Source organism: Lissotriton vulgaris, chromosome 2_2 (genome assembly GCF_964263255.1).
Source record: "Lissotriton vulgaris chromosome 2_2, aLisVul1.2, whole genome shotgun sequence".
Classification (NCBI taxonomy): Eukaryota; Metazoa; Chordata; class Amphibia; order Caudata; family Salamandridae; genus Lissotriton; species Lissotriton vulgaris.
This window is the reverse complement of record NC_141688.1, coordinates 72,381,446-72,404,914: the sequence shown is the minus strand read 5'-3', so window position 1 is coordinate 72,404,914 and position 23,469 is coordinate 72,381,446. Positions and strand designations below refer to the sequence as shown.

The window sequence follows — 23,469 nt, the reverse complement described above, 5'->3', positions numbered from 1 at the left end:
ACTAAGGAATCAGATCACTTCTGACAAGGAACCCTGTAACCAAGGACAAGAAGCCTGCTGATCTAAAGGACTGCCTACCCCTTCTGCCGGTGTGCTGTTGTTGGGGGAATCCTGCGGTGCTTCTTTATTTTTGCCAAGGAACCAGGCGAGAGGAACTGTGTGTGTACTCTCACGCTTGCTAAGAAAATCTCCAAGGACTGGAAGAGTGCCAGTCTCCTGCCGAAGTCACAGGGCCAAAAGACTTCACCTGCTAAAAAGTGCTATCCGCTGGAAGCTTGAATCCAGCACCTCTGAAAGGAACAGCAATCCCGACGACCGGACGCTGGGCCCAACCGACGCCAGCAGCAATGCCAGTGAGTAGGAGTACGGCTCTAACTCCAGAGGACCTCGTGTCTGCCCCGCTGCTGATCGCATCAACCGTGTGCCCTTCGACGCCGTGAGCGCTGCTCACTCTGTGCAACTGCATCATAGACAACGCCTGCTGTGGCCTGATCGACACCGAAGACGCGACGCCGGAGTGCTCGACGCCGCTGATCATCGTGTGCTCCATTTTCCTAAGGTACTGTGTTGTTGGGGGTCCGTGTGACTCCAGGCCCGACGCAGCGTTCCTCGCGGTCGACGCCGAACCTGTGGATTACCTTTGCCCCAGCGTTGTGTAGCTCCCGTGTGAGTTACCCTGTTGCTAAAGAACTTTATTTCCAAGAAGAAGATTTGCTTGATACTAAAAGACTTTTGTGCTAAAGAAGAAACTACCTGTGAACTATCCTTTTTCCTTCCCGAACGTATTTATTCCGATTGTGTACAGTTTTGCCGTTATTTTGGTCTTGTGCTAAGCCTTATATAAAAATACTTATTTTTATAATACTACGGTGTCGTGTCCATTTGTAGTGTATTCACTGTATTACTGTATGTGGTCATAATTGCTTAACGCACAGCCTCTGAGATAAGCCTGTACTGCTCTGCCAAGCTACCAAGGGGGTGAGCAGGGGTTATCGAAGGGTGTGATCCCCTTGCCCTGACTAGAAAAGGAGTGTCCCTATTTGTCAGAAGTGTATACCTCTGCCAACTAGAGACAGCCGGTTCTAACACGTCTGTACCAGTTTGGGCGAGGCCTCCGCCATTGTTTGTTCCAGGACCGTGGTGCGCTCGGAGAGTTTCTTGTGGTCTGCCCGGAGATGTGTCAGGTCCACCGCTACCTTATTGATCTTGGTCTCCAGCGATGTACGGGTCAACTGCATGGATTCTTCCAGGCGCTCCATGGCCGCCAGCATGGTGTCCAGTTTGGAGGCAGTCTGGTCAGCCTCGGAGTTCTTCACCATCTTTCCCTTGTTCAATGTCCCACCGGTGCCGGTCTTCGCTCTAGTCCCCCCTGACATGGGACTGGTCGATGCTGCAAAGCAGCCAGGTGGGCAGGCCTCCGCAATCAACACCGTTGAGCCCCGCGCGCGACGGCTACAAGGTCAGGCACTCTGCGCCGCTCGTTCCGGGCGGTGCGTAGCCGGCGAGGGGACCGCTGTACCGCCAGGGCCCCCGGGATCTCGCTCAGTGTCACCGTCTAGGGAGGGTGAGAAGGCGGTGTTGTAGTTGGTGTGGGAGCTCCTGTGTGCCACTGGATGCCACTACGAATGTCTCAACGGCGATCCGTCTCTTGGTAGTGCCACGTGTAGGTCGGCCAGGCCGGACCGCGTGGCCTCTCTGGCCGTCCTCGTCCCCCTGGGTCCGGGAGGCTCAGTCTGTCCGGGCGACACTGGACACCACCCAGTGTGGTGCAGGGCGTCGTGCTTCTCGGCGCGGGGCGAGTCACGGGGTGTTGTGTGCGGGATTGCTCGGGTTCCGCACCCACGCGGTTAGAGTCTAGCACCCCTGATGTAGGGTCGTCTGCCAGTGGAGCTGCACAGGTGTGGCTGTGGTCGTCACAGGGTGCAGGCCAGGTCCCCGGAGGTGGGCCAGGCCCGACGTCGGCCAGTGATCACTGCAGGGTGGAGAGGGGGAACAGGGGCCCAGTGCATGCGACTTCACCGTCTCTGCTGGTAGTTGCAGGGGCCCAGGGGCAACAGGGTCAGTGGAGGCCCCCAATCGGCGGAACGCGATCCCTCCCCGGGGACCACGTGGCTCAGCGGGGTGTTCCAGGCGCCGTCAGGCAGGAAGGCCGGTGCCACAGTCTCCAGTGGCCGAGGGTGTCGTCTCCGCTCCCGGATGCAGGGGCTCCTGAGCAGTGGGGCCGCTGGAGGCACCAGGCGCAGTGGCGCGATCCCGTTCCCCACTCCTTGCAGACCGGGGGTGGGTGCGCGCGGCGCGGCCTACCTCGTAGGGCCGGATCCCTGGCCTCTGGTGATCGGGATTGCCGGGCGGAAGTGGGCCCAGGTCGGGTAGCTGCCGAGGCCACCGCCGGTCGGAGGGTCCGTGGCTCCGATCCGTCCCAAAGTCGCACTGGCGATTGATCAGGCTCCGGGGTGCAAATCTGGGACTGCCACTGCGGGAAATGACGGAGAATTGGCCCGTGGTAGGGGAGCTTCACTCGGAGCTCAGCCCGGGCACGTCCGTCTACATCGCGTGCTAAGCCACGCCCCTTCATCATTCTTTTCATGATCCAGCGACTAAACCTTGCACGCAGATTTGGCTTTGTATTAGTTCCGATGTACTTTTACATTCTCGTCTTGAGGTGTCTGTATGTCCAGTTATTTTTGGCTTTGTAATAAAACCCACTAACCTAGAAATTGGAGTCTGTGTTTCTTTGGAGTCAGGTTTCTTTGAGCTTGTGAGTCTGACCTAATGTGTTATTCCTCTCCTCGACACTTTTAACGCAGGTACAAACAGTCCATTGACCTAGGATTCCAGAGTATATTGGGGAGAGGGAACCCTGCCACATCACTAGTAAATTTGAGGCAGGGTGTTGTGGTGGGTGTTGTGGTGAAACACCCACAACAACACCCATTGCCCGCCCCTTTCATGCTAAGTATAGCTTGAAAGGGTGCCTTATTCACAAGGTGGTGTTAAGTCATGTTAAGTGGCTTAATGACGCCTTGGAAATAAGGCAAAGCCCCTATTGCTACCACAACGTCAAGAAAAGTGACGTTGTGGCCGATAGGGGCTTGTAAATATACCCCCAAGTACATGGCTCACTAAAAGATCAGGGCGTTCTTTCTCTTATCTAGTGGATAAAGCATGAAATTATATGCCCAAAGGCACAATGCAGATGAAACTCCTTTAAGGAAGCAATTGAACCTTGTTTTTTCTACTTGCCTTAGTCCTATGCTAGCTGCTGTACTCACTGCCTTCCTTTCAGTGCCTGGATGCTCCTGGGGACAGCTATTACGCTTTATGAATGATCTTATTCATTTATTCATTAATTCAGATCCCACTGTGAGCATTGATATTGCCTGCTGTAGATATTTGACGACAAACAGCAACAAAACTGCCTGTAGGCGTAGCCTAACAATGGAGAAAGAAGTCTAGGCAACTGCAGGCGAGAGAGCGAACTGGATTAAATGAGATAAAGCGAGGGAGCGGTGAGTGGAGACTGACTTTATGGCCTTTGTGCAAAATACCATGACATAGCTGATTTTTTTCCTCTTGTTATCATTAAACAAATGTAAACAATTAAACTTGGCCTGGGAAACGAAAATAAGAAGGCACGTGATGTCCTCCTTTGGACGTGAGCCCATCAGCATCTGAACTAGCGTCTGGGAGCCCGGGCAGGGCCGGGGTCACAGGGTTTAGCCAGTCAGCAGGAGAGAACATTGGCCGCTTCCTGCTTCTTTATCTTAAAATGTTCCCAGGCTGGTTGGGAAATGCGCATCTTCCACCCTTAAACTACAGACAAACTGTCCCTTACAGAGCTGGGGCTACTTCCTATAAGCTACTTGCAATACCTTTAGGGCTAGGGAACAGTGAATCATGTCATGCCGCCTGATACTGACTCTTCACTCAGCCAGAGTACCAGCCTATCTTTGTATAGTGCTAGAATCACGTGGCTGATTGCCCTGTGCTGGAAAATGCTTTAAAATAGCAGAACAGACCTCTATCAATATATTATTTAACATTTTAATTATCTGTAAGACGCTCATGCAGTACTGAAGGGTTATTGTACTGCATCGTGCTTTTGACTTTTTGACCCTCAGTATGCTACCAGGACTGCTTCTAGGCGTTTTAATGCAAGAGGCTTAGGCCTGTGGCTCCAAGGCAATCAAAGGTTGCATAGGTTGGGTCGAAGGCATAGTTGAAGATAGGGCGTTTTATTTTTAAAAAATGACAGTAAAATCTAGATTTCTGGACTATTTGCTATATGGCACTCCCAAGCACTGGGCTAGGCATATCCAAGCTGTGGCTAGTGAACCTCTGTCTTTTTTTTTAACTTGGCTACAAAGAGTATTAGCCATCTGTTGGGAAGGCCTCTTGTCTCCAGGACATTATATATGCTTCGAGGGGGCTTGGGTCAACCCATTGATAGATAATGATTGAATAATTGTCGTCTCTCTCATTTACCCTCTCCTGATACAGAATCTTTCCTCTCTGTTCTTGTGTTTTCCTTGCCATGGTTTCATGGTGCTCTGATTGCATTATATATTGTTACAATGCTGACATCAGATCTTGCTTCTCAGTGGCTGGGAGGGAATATTTCCACTCCATACTTCCCTATGCCTAACTTCACCCTTCTACCCCTCCAACCAGTGACTTCTTGCCCCTTCCAAAGACCCCTTTGTTTTTTTGAAATTCTATTTCTGACTATTCTCCACACACTGCAGTATCGGCGGGTGGCCATCTTAAAATGTTTTGTGACAATTTCAAAATGGCCACCCCTAAGAGCATATTTGCATGTGTGTACCGTCAGCACCTACGATTAGATGTGCTTTAGCTAAACAAATCACATTAATAGATGACAGCCGCAAAGCAGGTACATCACCAATGACCATTTCGTATAGGATTTATTTACATAAACTAAAATACAATAAAAATGACTGCTGTGGAGTCATTCGACCAACAGCGGCATCCATGAAAAGCATTTGTTAAAATATTACAAATGCATTCATAGATACTTGTAGTAGATGCCCACATCCGCATTGGCCATTTTTTAAGGCATTTCTAATTAAACAACTAATTTTAAGATGGTCGCCTCGGAAATGTAATAGTTCTCTATGCGAAAAAGAACAAGTTAGATTTTTTTTTCTTTATCATTTCATATACCGAAGCTGTGCCTTGGAGTATTAGTGCACATTTTATCATCGTAAAATCCTATAAGCAGAAATAGATTATAGTATAGAAACTGCAACAGTGGGAGATAAGAATGCATTTTGTGCCATAGTTGCCATCTGTCCCGTTTTTGCTGTCCCGGCTAGTTGGAGACTGTCCCTGGTAATATTGTTGCAGAAACTGTTCCTCTTTATTACACACAGGTGCGCAAACAAGAACTTTCTATCTGCAGCAGCCCTGTGCTGCAAAGTGACCTGTGAATTTTTGTTCAAATTTTCAAATGTTGTCAATTATGCTTGTACCATTTTTAAGTAAGACAAGCATTGGCATAGCCAATAGGTTTCACCTTTGGAACCTTATAAGTATTTAGTTATGCTGTACTTATAAGGTCCCAAAGGCGAGACATATTGGCTATGCCAATGCTTGTTAATTATGCTGTATAACATCTCTGATGCAGTGCAACATACCTACATTATAAATAAAAACGGCATCATACTGTGGCATGCACAACAATCATGCACGTGCCTATAAAATGAAATGTCGGTCAAAAGCGGATCAGCAATTAAAAAGAAGAAAATTTTTTTTTGTATTTGAATAACTGTTGGGGGGAAGCAACTTAGTCATGAAGTTGCAGAAACAACACGGAAGGGGACGCTGAAGCAACACGCGTGCCGGTGGGGACTAAAGCAAAACATGGTGCTGGAAGCGGTGTAGAGCGGGAATATCAATGGGAAAATATCGAGTTACATTAATATCGCCGCAGAAATATCGAGAAGAAGAAATATCGATATCAAAAATATAGTTTGACCAGAATATCGACAGACAGGTAAGTAATATCGATAACAATAATATAGTTGTAATAAATATCGTTTACAAAAACATAGTCTATAAAAATATCGATTTTTTAATAATTATAAGCAATTTAGTGTTTTTAATGAGTATTGTTTGTCAATTACTTATATTTTGTAGCATTTTTTAGTTAATAATGTATTTTATGTTGAATTTAGTGTTAATAGTTCCGTAGCGGGTTGTGGGTTTATAGGGGAATAGGGTGGGAAGTAATTTAAATATATTAAAATAATTGATTAATTAATGTGTTAATTTAATATAAATAGTTTAATAATGATAAGTAAATTAATTTCAATTAGTTAATTGATAACTAATTATGTTAATTAATTATGTTAATTGTTTAATTAATTTTAGGTGTGTGTACTGGAATTTTTAAGTGAAAATGTAGTGAAGTAATCACATTTTTATTGAATAATTAATTAATTAATGATTAATTAATTATAATTAAATAATGTTTATTTTTAAAAGAGTAAATACATTTTAGTTTGTGTTGTGGTGTTTATAAGTGTATATGGTGTGAAAGCTGTCAATTAATTAATTATGTAAATATTTTAAAAATACAATACTAATCAATACTTAATTAGTAAATATTAAATGTAATTGAGTAATTATTTTTAGGTGTGTAGGTGTTTGTTAATAATAATACATTTAAATGTATATATTAAATATGTTTATAATCTACATTAAATTTTATACCAAATTTGGCAGATGGTTTATTATTTTTTTTTAGTTCCTGCGCTTTCCTTACTGTTGCACCCTCTGGAGTGGGAATAGTAATTTTTACCCCTACGCTATCCAGCGCTTTCCCTACTGTTGTACTCACTGGAGTGGGAATAGTAATTTTTACCACTATGCTATCCAACGCTTTCCCTACTGTTGCACCTTCTGGAGTTGGAATAGTAATTTTTACCCCTACGCTATCCAGCGCTTTTCCTACTGTTGCACCCTTTGGAGTGGGAATAGTCGTTTTTACCCCTACGCTATCCAACGCTTTCCCTACTGTTGCACCCTCTGGAGTGGGAATAGTAATTTTTACCCCTACGCTATCCAGCGCTTTCCCTACTGTTGTACTCACTGGAGTGGGAATAGTAATTTTTACCACTACGCTATCCAACGCTTTCCCCACTGTTGCACCCTTTGGAGTGGGAATAGTAATTTTTACTCCTACGCTATCCAACGCTTTGCCTACTGTTGCACCCTTTGCAGTGGGAATAGTAATATTTACCCCTACGCTATACAGCGCTTTCCCTACTGTGGAGCTCACTGGAGTGAGAATAGTAATTTTTACCCCTACCTTATCCAATGTTTTCCCGACTGTTGCACCCTTTGGAGTGGGAATAGTAATTTTTACCCCTACGCTATCCAGCGCTTTCCCTACTGTTGCACCCTTTGGAGTGGGAATAGTAATGTTTACCCCTACGCTATCCAACGCTTTCCCTACTGTTGCACCCTCTGGAGTGGGAATAGTAATTTTTACCCCTACGCTATCCAGCGCTTTCCCTACTGTTGCACTCAGTGGAGTGGGAATAGTAAATTTTACCCCTTCACTATCAAATGTTTTAACTAATAATTTTTTTTATATTTTTAATAAATGTATGTATTATTGTTGTTATATAATTTTATATGTTAAATATATGTATATGTACACATTTATTAAGTTTATAAAGAATACATTTAGTTAATTTGTTATAAATAGTTAAAATATAAAAGTAATGTAATGTATTTTGTTAATAATACGTATATTTTTTAATTATTTAATGTAATTTTAATTAATTAAAAAAGTAAATATTTTTAACATCTATATTTATTACATCAATATTTTTGAGTAGATATTTATGTACTTACCTGTTTAGGTATAGGGAGTCGATATTTTTGTAAACGATATTTCTACAACTATATTTTTGTCAACTATATTTTTGTAATCAATATTTAAACGAATGTCTGACTAAATATCGAAATCAAAAATATCGAAGTACAAAAATATCGGGACAAAAATATCGAAGTCAAAAATATCGGAATCCTATACCTAACAAGGTAAGTACAAAAATATCGAAAAAATAATATCGTAGTACAAAAATATCGTAATTAAAAATATCGTTTTTTTAAATGTATTAATAATAATGTAAAAATAATTATAAAATACATATAATGTTACAAATATTAAATAAAAATATTAAAACATAATTAAAAAATTAAAACTAATACATATACATTTAAAATAAATTAAAATCTTAATATTTAAATGTAATTTTATATTTTTTTATTTCATTTAATTGATTTAATTTAAATTTATTTTATTTTTACCCTGTACGACTGTACCCCAAAAACACAAAACTGACCCTGAACCCTAAAAATACCCCTTTACCCAAAAACCCAAAACTGACCCTGAACCCAAAACATATCCCTGTACCCCAAAAACCCAAAACTGACCCTAAACCCTAAAAATACCCCTTTACCCAAAAACTGAAAACTGACCCTGACCCCTAAAAATACCCCTTTACCCAAAAACTGAAAACTGACCCTGAACCCTAAAAATACCCCTTTACCCATGAACTGAAAACTGACCCTGAACCCTAAAAATCCCCCTTTACCCAAAAACTGAAAACTGACCCTGAACCCTAAAAATACCCCTTTAACCATGAACTGAAAACTGACCCTGAACCCTAAAAATACCCCTGTACCCATGAACTGAAAACTGACCCTGAACCCTAAAAATACCCCTTTACCCATGAACTGAAAACTGACCCTGAACCCTAAAAATACCCCTTTACCCATGAACTGAAAACTGACCCTGAACCCTAAAAATACCCCTTTACCCAAAAACTGAAAACTGACCCTGAACCCTAAAAATACCCCTTTACCCAAAAACTGAAAACTGACCCTGAACCCTAAAAATACCCCTGTACCCATGAACTGAAAACTGACCCTGAACCTTAAAAATACCCCTGTACCCAAAATTAATTAATATTATTTAATTACCAATTAATTATTAATTAACAATAACAATAAAGTAAATATATTAGCACATTTGCTGTAATTAATTTAATTTAATAATTAATATTATTTTGCACAATTAATTAATTAAGAATAACAATAAATTATATATATAAAAAATCACTATAATTAATGTAATTAAATAATTAATAATAATTAATTACAAACTAATTAATAATTATAAATATGTTAAAAATTATAATAATTAATTAACTAATTAATAGAAATTAATTACCAATTAATTAATAATTAAAATATGTACAAACATATATCAATTAATTAATTATTATTAAATTACTTCCCACCCTATTCCCCTATAAACCCATAACCCACTACAGAACATATTTATCAATTAATAAATTAATTAAAAATAATAAAAAATTAATTCTCAATTAATTAATTAATAATTCCTACTAATTAATAATTAATTTAACATAATTAAATTACTTCCCACCCTATTCCCCTATAAACCCACAACCCGCTACAGTAGTAAAAGACAATATTTAATAAAATAACATTAAAAATAAATAATAAAACATAATAAATACAATATAATATACACGAAATTTATTTAAAAATTGATATTAGTAACATCAAAGTTATTAATTTCGATATTATTAACATCGATATTTACAACTTCGATATTACTGATATCATACCAATATCGATATTTAGACTTTCGATATTACTTACCTTCGATATTTTTGTATTTCGATATTTAAACTTCGATATTTTTGCATGTCGATATTTAAAAATCGATATTTTGTCTGTGTACCATTTAAACACCCTACCGCTGGAAGCAGCACAGAGGGCATATTGAAGCAACACAGGGTGCTCATTGGGGATCGATGTGTGAGAGTGAGACCATGGTGAAGGGATTATTTGGAGCTGGGAGAGGGGTAAAAGCACATAGGCAAAAAAGCAAAGTGGGAGACTGAAGGAAACAAGGGCAAGCGCGTCACAAAGGGGAGGAGGGAGAGACGCACACAGGCGAGAGACAGCAGTGCGGCCAGAGAACAAAAAGCACAGTACAGAGACATCAGGAGATAACAAGCACTCTCACAGAGTGCTTAAACATAAAGAAAAACATCATTCCTGCAGTGTAAGTCTCAATGAGTCTTGCGTATCCCACATCACATACAATACCAAAAAAACATAAATGCTAGTGGGGTCAGGAGCAGCGGCACTCGGCCATGCTAATTAAAATAAATTTAAAAAAGATGGTCTGCGTGCCGCTGCTGTTTTAAAGCAATCGTGATTTTGCTAGCTCACTCCTAGTGGGAGCGGGAGCAGCGGTGCACGGCCATGCTAATAGATGGTCAGCGCGCCGCTGCTCGCTCCCGCAAGGTGGATGCCACCACAAGCATGAGTGTGCTTGAAAAGGAGATGACCGATTTCTAAAGGTCATCTCCTAGATTAACTCATGCGCGCTGCGCAGGTGAGACCTAAAAAAAGGGTAACCATAACTGATCGTGAAACAAAAGTGTTCAAGAGTCCTATATAGAAAAGAGGGTCAGGAGGGGAAAGAAAGGGAGGTCTGCAGCAATACATGTCATTTCAAAGGTATAGACTGACAAAAGGAGGGTTAAGGTGGCAAGAAATCAGCCCAAATTCATTTGGAAAAGATAGGAGATGAAGGACATCAAAGGAAGTTGTGTTCTTAGTTGCTGGGTAAAGTGTTCCAGTAGCTAGCTGCAGCGCCTGAGTAGGACTGCTTCCTTGGTTGGAAAGTTCTACATTTGGGCATCTACAGCTGAAGAGAGTCTTTTTTTCTTGATAATTTTGCAACCAGATATTTTTAATAAGTTGTTCAGATAACTGAGCATTTTCCATAGAATTGTTTTGTAGGTCAGGCATCCAATTTTGAATTTGATTTCAGCTTTCAAGACTCTTCAATTAAGTTCACTGAGTAAACATCAAACATTTGCTGGATTAATTTATCACCTTAAAAATCTAAACCTGAAGCGTTTAGACAAATCCGCCCACCAGCATACTCTCCCCCTACGGACACTAAAGCAAGTATGTAAAAAAGCTGAAAGGAAATGGAGGAAAGACTATGCAAAGACAAACAAATTATGTTACAGAGTTACACTAAGGAGGTACCACTCCAAAATGAAAACTGAAGGGGGGTGTGAGCACACTGCTTCACCTCGCAGCACAGTTCGCCCCTTTGCATCCTGGTAAATGCAGTTCAATTTAAATGCTTACTTGAAATTTTGCAGAGTGTTTCACCAACGTTGGTGCAGGTTAGTGCTGTTAATCTCTAGACACATGTGTTTCTAGATTTTATCCTTCGTCAGTTGAGATAAAACGAAATTCTTCTGGGGTTTGCTGAGAAAGCTGCCATAATCCTCTCAGGTCTCTGTACCTCTCCCTGGCGCACAGGTGCATCTCCAAGAGCTCATCCACTCAGTGGCTCAAGGGAGCCTTTTTAAACAGAAGGGGGATGGGAGCACACTGCTTCACCTCCCAGCACAGTTTGCCCCTACTCTACCACGCATATCTGCCAAAGCAGCAAATTACATTTTTCCTACCTTGTTAGAGATGCTAAATCTCTCCTTAGCAAAATAAATAGTACTCTCGGCATCACAGCACACCCTAGTGAAAGCCATATTAAAAAAGCCTGCCCTGGACCCTCTCTATCCAGGAATTATAGGCCCATCTCGCCGCTTCCTGGACTGAGCAAAGTATTAGAAAAACATGTTAACCAGTCCCTCTCAGAATTATTAGAAGTGAACAAAGTCCTTCACCAAACCCAAACATCGCATGTTCCTATGGAGAGGGGTGCGTTGGTGCTTAGGCCGCAGTTTGACTGAAAAATTGAGAAATCTGAAAGGGTCAGACACATAGTAAAAATAACTACTTAGTAAATGAATGACAATCATGATACACCCTCCATATTAACCTCTTTCAAATGCTTCTACACTGACCTATCAAGTAGTCGCACAGCAGCAATGACATATGCAAAATGGGCTTATCTTGAAGATGTGGCACTAGTGTGGCTGTCCCCTCAACAGCAGGAATATCTGATACAACCCATTATGGTGGAAGAGTTCAAGGAAACTATGTGCACTCTCCCTAGCTCTAAAGCACTGGGGATATATGGTCTGAGAAGAGGGTTCTATGAGTTTGCAGACCTCTTGGCCCCACACCTACACGCTATGTACAAGGAGGCTTATCAAAAGAAGCAATCACCTCCCTCTTTGCACAAAGCCTTAATAGTGACCTTGTTGAAACCCAACAAAGCGCCTGAACACTGCGAGTCGTAAAGACCTCTGTTTGATCAACATAGACACTAAAATGTTAGCAAACATTTTAGCAACATGCCTTCAACCCCTTCTCTGCACTCTAGAATCCTGCCTATAATGCTTTGCGGGGTCTTTGGTTGGCATTGTATTTTTACCCATAATTTTGTTTGAGGTAGTCCTAGGAGGATGGGACCACCACCAAATCGTTCAGCAAGATATGCTCTTTGTGTTCAAGGCAGCTGCTTGGTCCTGCCTCTAGGTTAGGGGGAACCCCAAAATCATCACCTCTCTCACTGCCTGTAATATTTTAAAGTTTCCTTTTGTGAATTCGTTATATGCTTTTTAGTATGTAAAGATAAAGTTGCTTTACCGAAGAGATGTGGGTGCAGGAGCTAATTCTGCTATACAGCGGAGTTTGAGTTTTTTGCAGGAACTCTGTGTTCCCAACAGAACGTGGAGTTCGGAACAAATTTCACCAGCCACCGCTAATTCTTACCCACATTTTCATACTTATTTGTCAACGTACTCATTGTACTGCCGATGTATTTCTTTAAAAAGCTTAGAGTGCATCTACGTACTTTATTATGGGCAGAGAATCAACCAAGCATCAGCTGGGATACACTCATGATGTCACACACACGGGGCGAGTTCAACATGCTGGACTTTCACCTCTATTATCTATGTGCACAGGTCCATTTTGCTCCCTACTGGTATGCACCACAGGAATATATACCGTTAATAGGAATGGAACATGATGATGCTTTCCTTATTCCGTCCGGGCCCTGCTGCCTAAGAGTTGTCACATACAGAAATCAACACAGTCCGTTCTACGACGTCAGCCGGGAGAGCTCGGGCATGTAAGATCCCCTTATATGCACTGATATTACCATTGCTCTGCCATCCTGTCATATCGGTATCTAGGAAGGACTTCCTGGAGCACTTGCTTGCCCGCGCGGCCCTCCACTATGGGAGATGCTCCATATCATAATGGTTTGTTCGGGTCACCACACCTGGTGTTCTACCCCATTATTGACTTTTACATATTATCAACTATGGGCAGCCCTATGAGCATTCTATCGACTGTACCAAGGGGAGCCACCAACACTAACCACATTGCAGATATTACTAACTAGTGACATGCGTAGTCACCTAATTGCCAATTTACACAATACGGCGTAGGAGAAAAACCGTAGACACAGCATAAGGCACTGGAGGACTGGAATCCGGTGCCGGATACACTTCTGCTGTGCATAGTAACATATCCTTACATCGAATTGTAACTTGCAAATATTATACTTTAAATATCTACAGCAAATGGTGTCTGTATGTTCGGTTTGATGTGGGGCAACAGAAGCGGACTTTATGCACCTGGCCTGGCGCGATGACTCAATTAGGTGCTATTGGACTCAAGTCAAAGGGCCAGCCGTGGTCTGTGCAGGTAACAGCGGGGGGCCCGGTGGAGGGGGGGAGGGAGGGGGTTTCGAGGTACAATGTCAAGGGAAAGTTAAATAAAGAATGAATTTTCCATCATCCCTCAAAATTACCCCCCTTCCACCCAACGCGGCCCCATTGCCCCACCGCTGTTACCTGCACGGACCGCGGCTGAGGGGCGCTCACTGATATGTTGCAGGTGCACTGTGAGCCTAAGTTTGCTTGGATGGGTCAAGAATTCCCAGCCAGTCAGCTGTAAATTGGTGCCAGTGACTCAACTGCTGGCACAGAGGCGGGTGGCGCTGCACGGGGGCAAACGTGAAATGCCAACTAAAAAGTCCTGGCTGCTGGACAGGACTCATTGCAAGCCTCAATTGCAACCTTATGTGGAGGAAGTACAGAGGGCGTCGAGGCCTAAAGACATTTGGGGGCTTCTTACAGCATTCCTGGAGGAGGTATAAATCACCATGTGCATGGGATCTGAGAAAGGTTATATATGTGATGTCCACAGGTAGATTTGTTATTGAGAATCGAATGGAGCAAAAATAATCAATCCTTTCATTATGTTGAGGGGGCACCGGTGACCATAGGGGTACTGTACTGTTTAAATGTGTTCTGTTTCAAGCCCTAAAATCTTTTTAAAAAATTAAACACTATAAACAGCAAGGGTCTCTTGGAACCTAACAATATTACTTGGCTCACATTGAGGGCTGAGGACCGAAGAGTAGCAAGATCCAGGCCGATCCGCTCTTGCATAGTCAGGGTAGGAACCTGCCAAGTGTTTTTTATCTCACCCTCGCAAGTGCAGAGTGGAAGTCTGGCGAGGGTCTGAGTTCCAATGCAACTAGGGCTTGTCTGCCTATGGGAATCTGCTAGAAGTTGAGAGGGGCTTCAGACACGAAGAACTGCTCCAAATGCTGTCTTCCTTCTGCCCAGCAGGACTAGGCAGAGTCTGACCTATTTAAAGATTGTGTAGTTTCTGCTTAGTTTGCCAGCCTTCATCTCCCCTTCACTTCCTTCATTGTTCACGGTGTTTATTTGTTTAGCAGCAGGCAAGTATCCTTTTTTAAAAAACAGCAAAAAAGAGATCCCGCCACTACTCATGTCACCAACTCCCATCCTTCCCATTTTGGCATCCTTTTACTCATTTCACCCCATCTCTGACTGGCACATGTTTTCATATGGATTACTGGTCCTTCCCTGGTTACCCCTCTTTTCTTTGCTGTACACAAACACAGCATCCCACTGTCCTTTTGGCTTGGATAGTCCTGTGTTGCTGGATATATATTTTAGTCTTAATTACAATTATAATTATTATATTATAATTTGAGTGTCTCTCATATACCTTAAGGAATCACACCACCAGATGTTGCTTCCCATAACACGATAACCACGCTTCAGTGGTCATCTTAAAAGGCCTTCTCCTTTGCCCCAGAGACTCACAGCAACCAGACTACAGTCATTTCATGGCTCGAGGGGATCTCAGCGACCCCTCAACATATTTTGCATGGGGCCCCATTATTTTAGGTAGGGCCAATGTCAATCAGGGATAATGGGTACGCTAGCAGTCACCCAGGAATTTAAACAGAGTTGTTGTAGATGCTGTGTATAGGGTGAAAGATGGATTTTGAGCGCTTCTTTACTGCTATGTATTTTGATGTGGAGATATGAATAACCAAATATGGCGTATGTGGTACTTTGGAAGTGTCAGGTAGATTGTGTCTGCAAACTGCAGGGAAGGGGTCATGATGGCAGTAGCGGTCCATACAGGTAAGAGCGGTGGGGGCGGGAGGAGGTTATTTGATAGACGACGAGGGAAAATTAATTATTTATTTAATTTTCCCCTCGTCATCATCCGTTGAAATGCCCCCTCACGCCACCCGGCCTCACTGCTCTTACCTGCATGGGCCGCGGCTGCATGATGGATTCATCCTTCACTTGGCTGGCGGCTTGAGGGATGAACGGAAGCCGTTGACCAAGCAATTCTAGGGAGAGCTGATGGGATCAGAGGGCCTCCATTTTATGAACATAGTAGGCTATCATTGTATAAAGTATTAGACCCATGCTCTTGAAATTGGAGTATAGTCCGAATGCATATGGATGGTGGTAGCAAGTTGGACGTGTTGCTGAGGCTACTGTCTGACTGGAGGAACGCGTATTGATCAGGAGATGGGCACTGATTGTGAATGTCACTCAAACATAGGTATATTTGAATGCAATAAGCATAGAGGTACTAAAGTAGGCCATGGGGAGTTCACATGATTGCAAGAGGGACTTGTATGTGTTCTGCAGTTTCTTCATTCTAGAGTGATTATGTAAACCATAATGTCTTGCCAGATGACTGTCACAAGACCCAGCCCATCCTCAAGGGCAGGGTCTCTGTGTTTAGCTTACCTTTGTTCACCCATAAGTGGCTGGAGCACCACCTTGCCTCAAAGGAGATGTTCACTTGGAGACTTTGCAGCTCATTCGTCGCATTGGAGGAAGAAACGCGGAAACTAAAAGCATCTTGAGAATTCCAAAATGGCACCGGCGGCATTGCATGCTGGTAGAAAACTTCTCCCGCATCCACCTGTTAGTTAGGAGAGATATGAGGTAGGGAAGAAATCACAAACCAAGCAAGATTTAAAGGATTTCTATGGCATTTTTTGAACTTTTACAGCTATGTTTGTCAAGCTGTGCTTAGTACATCTTAGCATTGCTACATAGAGTAAAACATTCGACAGGTTACATTCAATTGCTAGCATTATTTTTTTTACAACATGCGCATTTTATCCAATTAGGTAAATGTGCCTTTCCTGATTTCAGACAATAAACGATTGAAACAGTCTAGCTTACCTAACAGTAAGGCTGGTGTATCATTCTGAAACAACGGGGCGACCTGAGTGGAATCCCTTTTTAATGTTGTGAGAAGCGGACCATGTAGTAAAAACTCGGGGTGTTACTCAGAGTCAGTTGTCCACCTACTGGAGGGGCGGTTATAGTGACCTCTTGAATAATAGGGATCCCTTGGGAAATTATTTGTAATTCCTGGTGGGGAATACTCCGCGTCAGTTAAGGATACCGTGGAGGTCTATACAGCTGGGACTGACTATAGTGATGTACGCAGAGCCCGAGATAGCTCCTACTGAGGTGAAGAGGACCAGGAGGTGTTTGATTATTATTGATGATTGTATGATCAATAGCTATCATATGAATTTGTATTGGGAGGGGATATTTGTATGGTAGTCCTGATGAAGGTAGTTGTTATAAGTTGTTTTCACTGACTTACGTTGATGGAAATCGAAGATGCGATCTTCAGTGCATGCAACTAATTAATTTCATAGACACCCAGTGACATAAAGAGTAGAGTTGTATTTACTGAAAGACAAATTTAAAGGATCTCTCTTTTTCATGTATATGTGTTGCTTATGTACATGTGTTTTTATGCAAATTATTTTATTCGACAGGACAGTTCTGTCCTGTCCTGTATGGTTATAAACATGTGTGAGAGTGTGTGTGAGTACATCACACATTGAGGAGAGATAGATTGTTTGTGAGTTTAATATTCACCTAAGGAATTCTTTAGGTCTTTGGACTGTGGTAGAGAATGTAAGTAAGTGTTACTGTGAGGGACAAAGACAGTGAGTGTAGCTGTGAGGGAGAATGATAGTTTGGCTGTGTGTAAGACTGAGTGAGTCAGAATAAGTGAAACCGAGTAAGAATCAATGAGACAGATTTTGTCAGTGAGTCTGAATGAGTGGGACTGAGTCTGAATGAGTGAGAATAATTGAGACAAGGTGAGTCAGTGAGACTGAATGAAGATTGATTGACTGTTTTTAAATATGGATTAGTATTATTCTGTTCAAATCTTGAGTGTACTTTTATGATTTTAATTAATCGAATAAAGTGGATGTCTGTCTGAGTGAGACTAAGTGAGACTGACTGAAAATTTGTGAGACTGAGGGTGTCACAGTCTGAGGGATCCCGAGAATGAGTGAGGCGGAATGAGTGGAAACGAGTGAGACTAGGGAAGTCAGAGTGAGATTAAGTGAGAATGAACGAGATTGAGTGAGACTGTGTTAGACTAACTGAGAATGAGTGAGGCTAAGTGAGAGAGTAAGAGTGAGAATACGACCGTGTGAGAGTGAGTAAGTAAAAGTGGGACTGAAACCAGTGAGAAGTCAGACTCACTAACTGGCATTCAAGCCACAGACTAAACCTCACCACTTTTAAAGGTCATCAGCTGCCACCACCATCAGCCCCTTTGGGTGACAGGCCGAGCTTCTGTGAGCCATTTTCTGCTCTACCATCATCAACCTTGGGTGAATGCTGAGCTCCATCGGATTTCTTCTCGCTCCATATCAGCGCTACTCTTGCAGGCCAGTAAACAGCCATTGTATCAATTGGTGGTGTTTACCTGCGGATCAGGCTGCATTGGGTGCCTCATCCTACGACCTTCTAGCTTTCACTTCGCACAAATGTAGCGCTTGTCTATTCGATCATTATGCAGTGTTTTCCTACAGGACAAGTAGAATGGTTGTCTGCACTATACGTTTGAGGTGTTCTCCTGCAGGATGAGGCAGAGTGGTTGTCTTCTGTGATCGATTTGTAGTATTTGCCTCCCAGTCCAGGTGGAGTGGTTGCCTTCTCTGAGTAGTTTGTATATTGACCAGCGTGAAGAGAATCTCTCCTCTATGCCATTATTATTTCTATGCTGCTGTCGGTCCAGATAAAGAGGTTCTCTCCTCCGATCACTTGTGAATCGTGGCAGCTCACTGGGGCCCAGTGATTGTCAACTCTGATCAGTTTCCAGTCATGTTGGGGTGCTTCTCTCTTGCGGAATTCACCTGCGGCCTGAATGCATCATTTCTGCTGTACTGCTCCCCCAATATTGATTGCTTCAATGGAACAAACGTGAACTGATACCTATGCAGCTGTCAAGTCTGGTGTAGTTAATAATCATGTTATTGCTGCACGTGTAGCTGGTGCATAGGTAGCACGTTATTGTTATGTAGACGGATTGCACAGTCAAAAGCAGTCCACGGTAAAGTACTCTGATACCCACTGTGTCTAGTTCTTGCTACATAAAACTGAAAATAAAGAGATATTTCCTCCGATGAATATGTGGTGTTCTCCTGCAGGGCAGCGTGCAGGTATTCCCCCTCCAATCAATATGCAATATTCTCTTGCAGCGAAAGGTGACTTGTCTGTCTCCTCTGATAAGTTCACGTTTATTGACAACGTGGATACTACAGATCGATGAAAAGTTATGTGAAAGCGGGAAATTACAAAATCTACCTTTTAGTGGCACCTGTGTATTTGTTTTTATGTCCAGTGCCTCCTTGGTGAAAATATCAGACACACACACACCCACACACCCACACACACACACACACCACACACACGCACGCACGCGCACACACACACACGCACACGTTCAAAAAAACATCACAGTACAAACTTCCTCACACACCTCCATAAATTATGTTCAGCGGGCAGACGAGGGGTAAAGGATAAACGGGCTGGCCACCAGTACAACGTCTGTGACCTCGTAGAATTGTATACCCAGATTTAAAGAGCCCCCAGTTATGTGTACAGTCCTGTGTCTCAGCATGGCAGGAACCAGAGAGTGCCAAAATAATAGCAACATCCACTCGCTGCCCACTGTGCCACTACCAGTTAAATATTGTATGGGCCGGTGAGGGGAGTTCGCCTGGGATGTGATGAGGCCCAGTCAAGAGGCGAGAGGACACGTCCTACTGCGCACTACTGTGGCAGGGATGGGTGTTAAAAGCCCAGATATGTTCACGGTAGCAGACAGAGAGCTCAAGGTGGAATTACATGGTTTGTGCCTTTGCAGTTTTATTGAGGGCGAACTCGACCCGAAGGTACTGCAGAGCTTTACACGAGCACCAGTTGCATTACATAAGGACACAGTCACTTTTGGGAGGCACGGGGAGATCAAAGGATTTGCAAAGAATCGCAGGATGTTGAGCTGACGCTGGTTCCCAAGTTCAACAGATGGCAGCTCTGGTTGTTTTACCACATCCTACAAACTGCCAGCACAGCACTTTGGCGTTTGTGCAGAGGTCATGGGAATGATGGGCCTATGTACACAGAGGCCCCAGGCTACACATAAGTGGCCTGGGAAGAGAAGAATGTGGCGGTCCCTCATCCCGAGCCACTCTTTCTGCCTGCCTGTGAGTGTCTGCCATGTGCAGCTACCCTGGAAATAGAACAAGCATTGGCATAGCCAATAGATATTGCCTTTGGGACCTCATAAGTGTTTAGCCAGTGCTATTTGCTTTGCCAATGTCTTTAAGCTACGTTGTACAGCATTGTGCACATTATCTACATACGGAGTTTGTGCTGTGCTAAGGTGATGCTGCACTGATGCTGAGGTGGCGCTGCGCTGATGCTGAAGTGGTGCTGCATGGGTGCTGAATTTCTAATGAGGTGGGGTTGGCTGGTGCTGAGGTTGATCTGCGCTAGCTCAAAGGTGAGCCTGCACTGGTGTGCTGATGCCGAGGTGGTGCTGTGCTGCTGCTGAGATGGTGCTGCACTGGTGCTGAGTTGGTGCTGTGCTGGTGCTTAGTTGGCGCTGCACTGGTGGTAGTGCACTGATGAGCAGGTGGTGCTGCACTGGTGCTGAGATTGTGCTGCTTGGATACTGCAGTGGGGCAGAGGTGGTGCTGCGATGGTGCTGAGGTGGTGTTGAGTGATACCGAGGTGATGCTGAGGTAGTGGTATGTTTGTCCGGAGGTGGGCGTCAGGTGGTGCTGAGTAATAGATACTGAGGTGGTGCTGTGCTGATGCTGTGCTGATGCTGTGCTGATGCTGCAGTGGGGCAGAGGTGGTGCTGCGATGGTGCTGAGGTGGTGTTGGGTGATATTGAGGTGATGCTGAGGTGGTGGTGTGCTTGTGGAAGGTGGAAGTCAGGTAGTGCTGAGTGATAGATACTGAGGTGGTGCTGAGTTATGTTGTAGTGGTGCTGAGTGATGCATTGGGGGTGCTCAGGTGATGCTGTGCTAGTGCTCAGGTGGTGCTGAGTGATGCTAATTTGGTGCTGTGCTGGTACTGAGGTAATGTTGCACCGGTGCTGAGGTGGTGCTGAGGTAATGCTAAAGTGATGTTGCATTGGTGATGAGTTGCTGCTGAGGTGGTTCTGCACTGGTGCTGAGGTGGCGCTGGTCTGATGCTATAGTGGGGTTGCGCGGGTGCTGAGTTGGTGATGCACTGGTGGTGGTGCACTGATGCGGAGGTGGTGCTGGGCTGAGATGGTGCTGTGCTGATGTGGAGGTGGTGCTGTGCTGGTGCTGAGCTGGTGCTTAGCTGATACTGAGGTGGTGCTGAAGTGGTGGTGTACTTGTATGGAGGTGGTGTTCAGGTGGTGCTGAGTGATACTGAGGTGGTGCTGAGTGATGCTGTGGTGGGGCTGCGCGGGTGGTGCGCTGATGCGGAGGTGGTGCTGTGCTGATGCTGTGGTGAGACTGCACTGGTGATGCTACACTGATGCTGAGGTAGTGCTGCATTGGTAGTGAAGTGGTGCTGCACTGATTCTGGAGAAGTGCGCTGGTGCTGAGGTGGTGCAACACTGGTGCAGTAGTGATGCTGAGGTGGTGTTCTGGTGCTGAAGTGGTGCTCTGTTGGTGCTGAGGTGGTGCGATGCTGCGACTGAGGTGGTGTTGAACTGGGGCTGAGTAATGCTGAGGTGGTGCTATGCTGGTGCGGAGGTGGTGCTGCGCTGGTAGTGAGGTGCTGCTGAAGTGGTGGTGTGCTTGTGTTGAGGTGGTGTTCAGGAGGTGCGGGGTGATACTGAGGAGGTGCTAAGTGATGCTGATGTGGTGCTGTGCTTGTCCTGAGGTGTTGCTGCACTGGTTCTGAGGTGGTGCTGTGCTTATGCTGTGGTGGGGCTGCGCAGGTGGTGGTGCACTGATGCGGAGGTGGTGCTGTGCTGATGCTGCGGTGGGACTGCACTGGGGATGCTACACTGATGCTGAAGTAGTGCTGCATTGGTAGTGAGGTGATGCTGCACTGATGCTGGAGTAGTGCGCTGGTGCTGAATTGGTGCTCCGTTGGTGCTGAGGTGGTGCTGTGCTGTGGCTGTGGTGGTGCTAAACTGGGACTGAGCAATGCTGAGGTGGTGCTGTGCTGGTGTTCTGGTGGTGCTCAGGTGCTGCTGAGTGATGCTCAGGTGCAGCCGCGGTCTGCAGTGGAAGTTCCTGTAGGGCGGTGACGTGGGGAGGGGGAGGGGCAGGGTGAGGGGTAGTAATGTATGGATTACGGAGTTTAACAGGTAAGTAAACAGGTGTGCTGCTGAAGTGGTGCTGAGTGACTCTGACTGGTGCTGAAGTGGTGCTGCACTGATACTGAGGTGGTGCTGTGGTGGTGCTGAGGTTTTTCTGCGGTAGTATTGCACTGTCTACTTGCAGGATGTATTGTTAAGTAACCTCACAATACATGCCACGTTTGGAGAGCACATGGCACCATCCCGTGATATTGGTTATATTTCACCAATGAATGAAACCTAGAGGAGAGCATCAAAAGTTGAAAGCACAGAACTTAATGCTGCTTCCATTTTCATAAAATGGAGCAATAACACCACGTTTACCTTTTTAATCATATCCAACGGCTGTCTTCTTAAACTACACTTCCAATAAGTATATTGTTTAAGGTTTGGACATTTGAGCTAATGAAATAAAAAATGTTATAGAATGAAAAATAACATAGACTCCAGCTGAAAAAGCCCTTGTGAAACCAAAATGCAAAACAAAATAAGGACGTGATTTGCAGCTCTCGGCTGAGCGTATTTGAAAAGACATAACAAGTCCAGACGAAAGCTAAAGTAATGCACTGAAACAAACTTACACTGCTGAGAGTGCAGCGATCCACATAACAGGGCCAGTCTCCAAGGCATGACCAAAAAACAGCAAAAGGAGGGACTATTGTAAACTATTCACCAAGGAAAGCATAGGAATTTTGAAAGGAACATAAAGGAATGAATCAAAACCGATGGACGTGCTTAAAGCCCACGCCATAGATACAGCATGTCTCAAGAGACAGAGCACGTGCTGCGTAGGTAGGACCTAAAAATCCTGGTACGTCAATCCAAATACTCTACGTTCCAGTGGCATAATGCAAACGTTACCTTCTCCCACTCCCACAGGACGTGGTGAGGAGCCCCTCGGTATCTCAGAGATATTCATAGATCCTGGGGTGCAGGGGGTGAAGGGTGGGGCACCTTCGCGTCACAAGGACAAGTAGAGGCCTCTGTTACCTCTCTGGTATGTTTACTTTTTATGTTAAATTGTAAATGGTAACCTTTAACTTATGTCAAGCGCAAGGTCAGCATTCTGGTCTAGTCTGTGTTATTCGAAATTGCTTAGATAAATAAATCTAGCAGTAATATCAGAATAGCGCCACATCAATCACTGCTACTGCTACTCCTATGAAGTCAGCAAGAGTATGCAAAATATTTATCAGGGTTTACGTGTTCAGGTACCATTTTGGAGCACACATGATGACAGTTTTTGACGCTTGTATATACTTTATGGCTTCATTTACAGGTTGTGAGACATGGTACTCGGTCCACATGTGGCAGATATATTTTTGTCACATTACAAGTGCTTTATAGTCAATTACAATTGTAATACAGCAGACGGGACATCCTTCACGTTTGTGATGGACGCCCTGTCCGTCAAATTCGAAAAAGGCCGTTAAAGGTTTGGACTGTAAATGAATAAGATGATTTGACATATATGTTTATGCTATATTT

The 23,469-nt window shown here is 44.0% G+C and overlaps 1 protein-coding gene across 1 annotated transcript in view; it reads right to left on the bottom strand.

Moving 5' to 3' along the window:
* The window catches only part of CSPG4 (chondroitin sulfate proteoglycan 4), a 432,568-nt gene that overhangs the window by 36,440 nt on the left and 372,659 nt on the right, over window positions 1-23,469 (bottom strand). Inside the window, exon 9 of the mRNA XM_086959300.1 lies at window positions 16,107-16,284. Coding sequence (XP_086815426.1) covers window positions 16,107-16,284 — 178 coding nt within the window. The remainder of the gene's footprint in view (window positions 1-16,106; window positions 16,285-23,469) is intronic.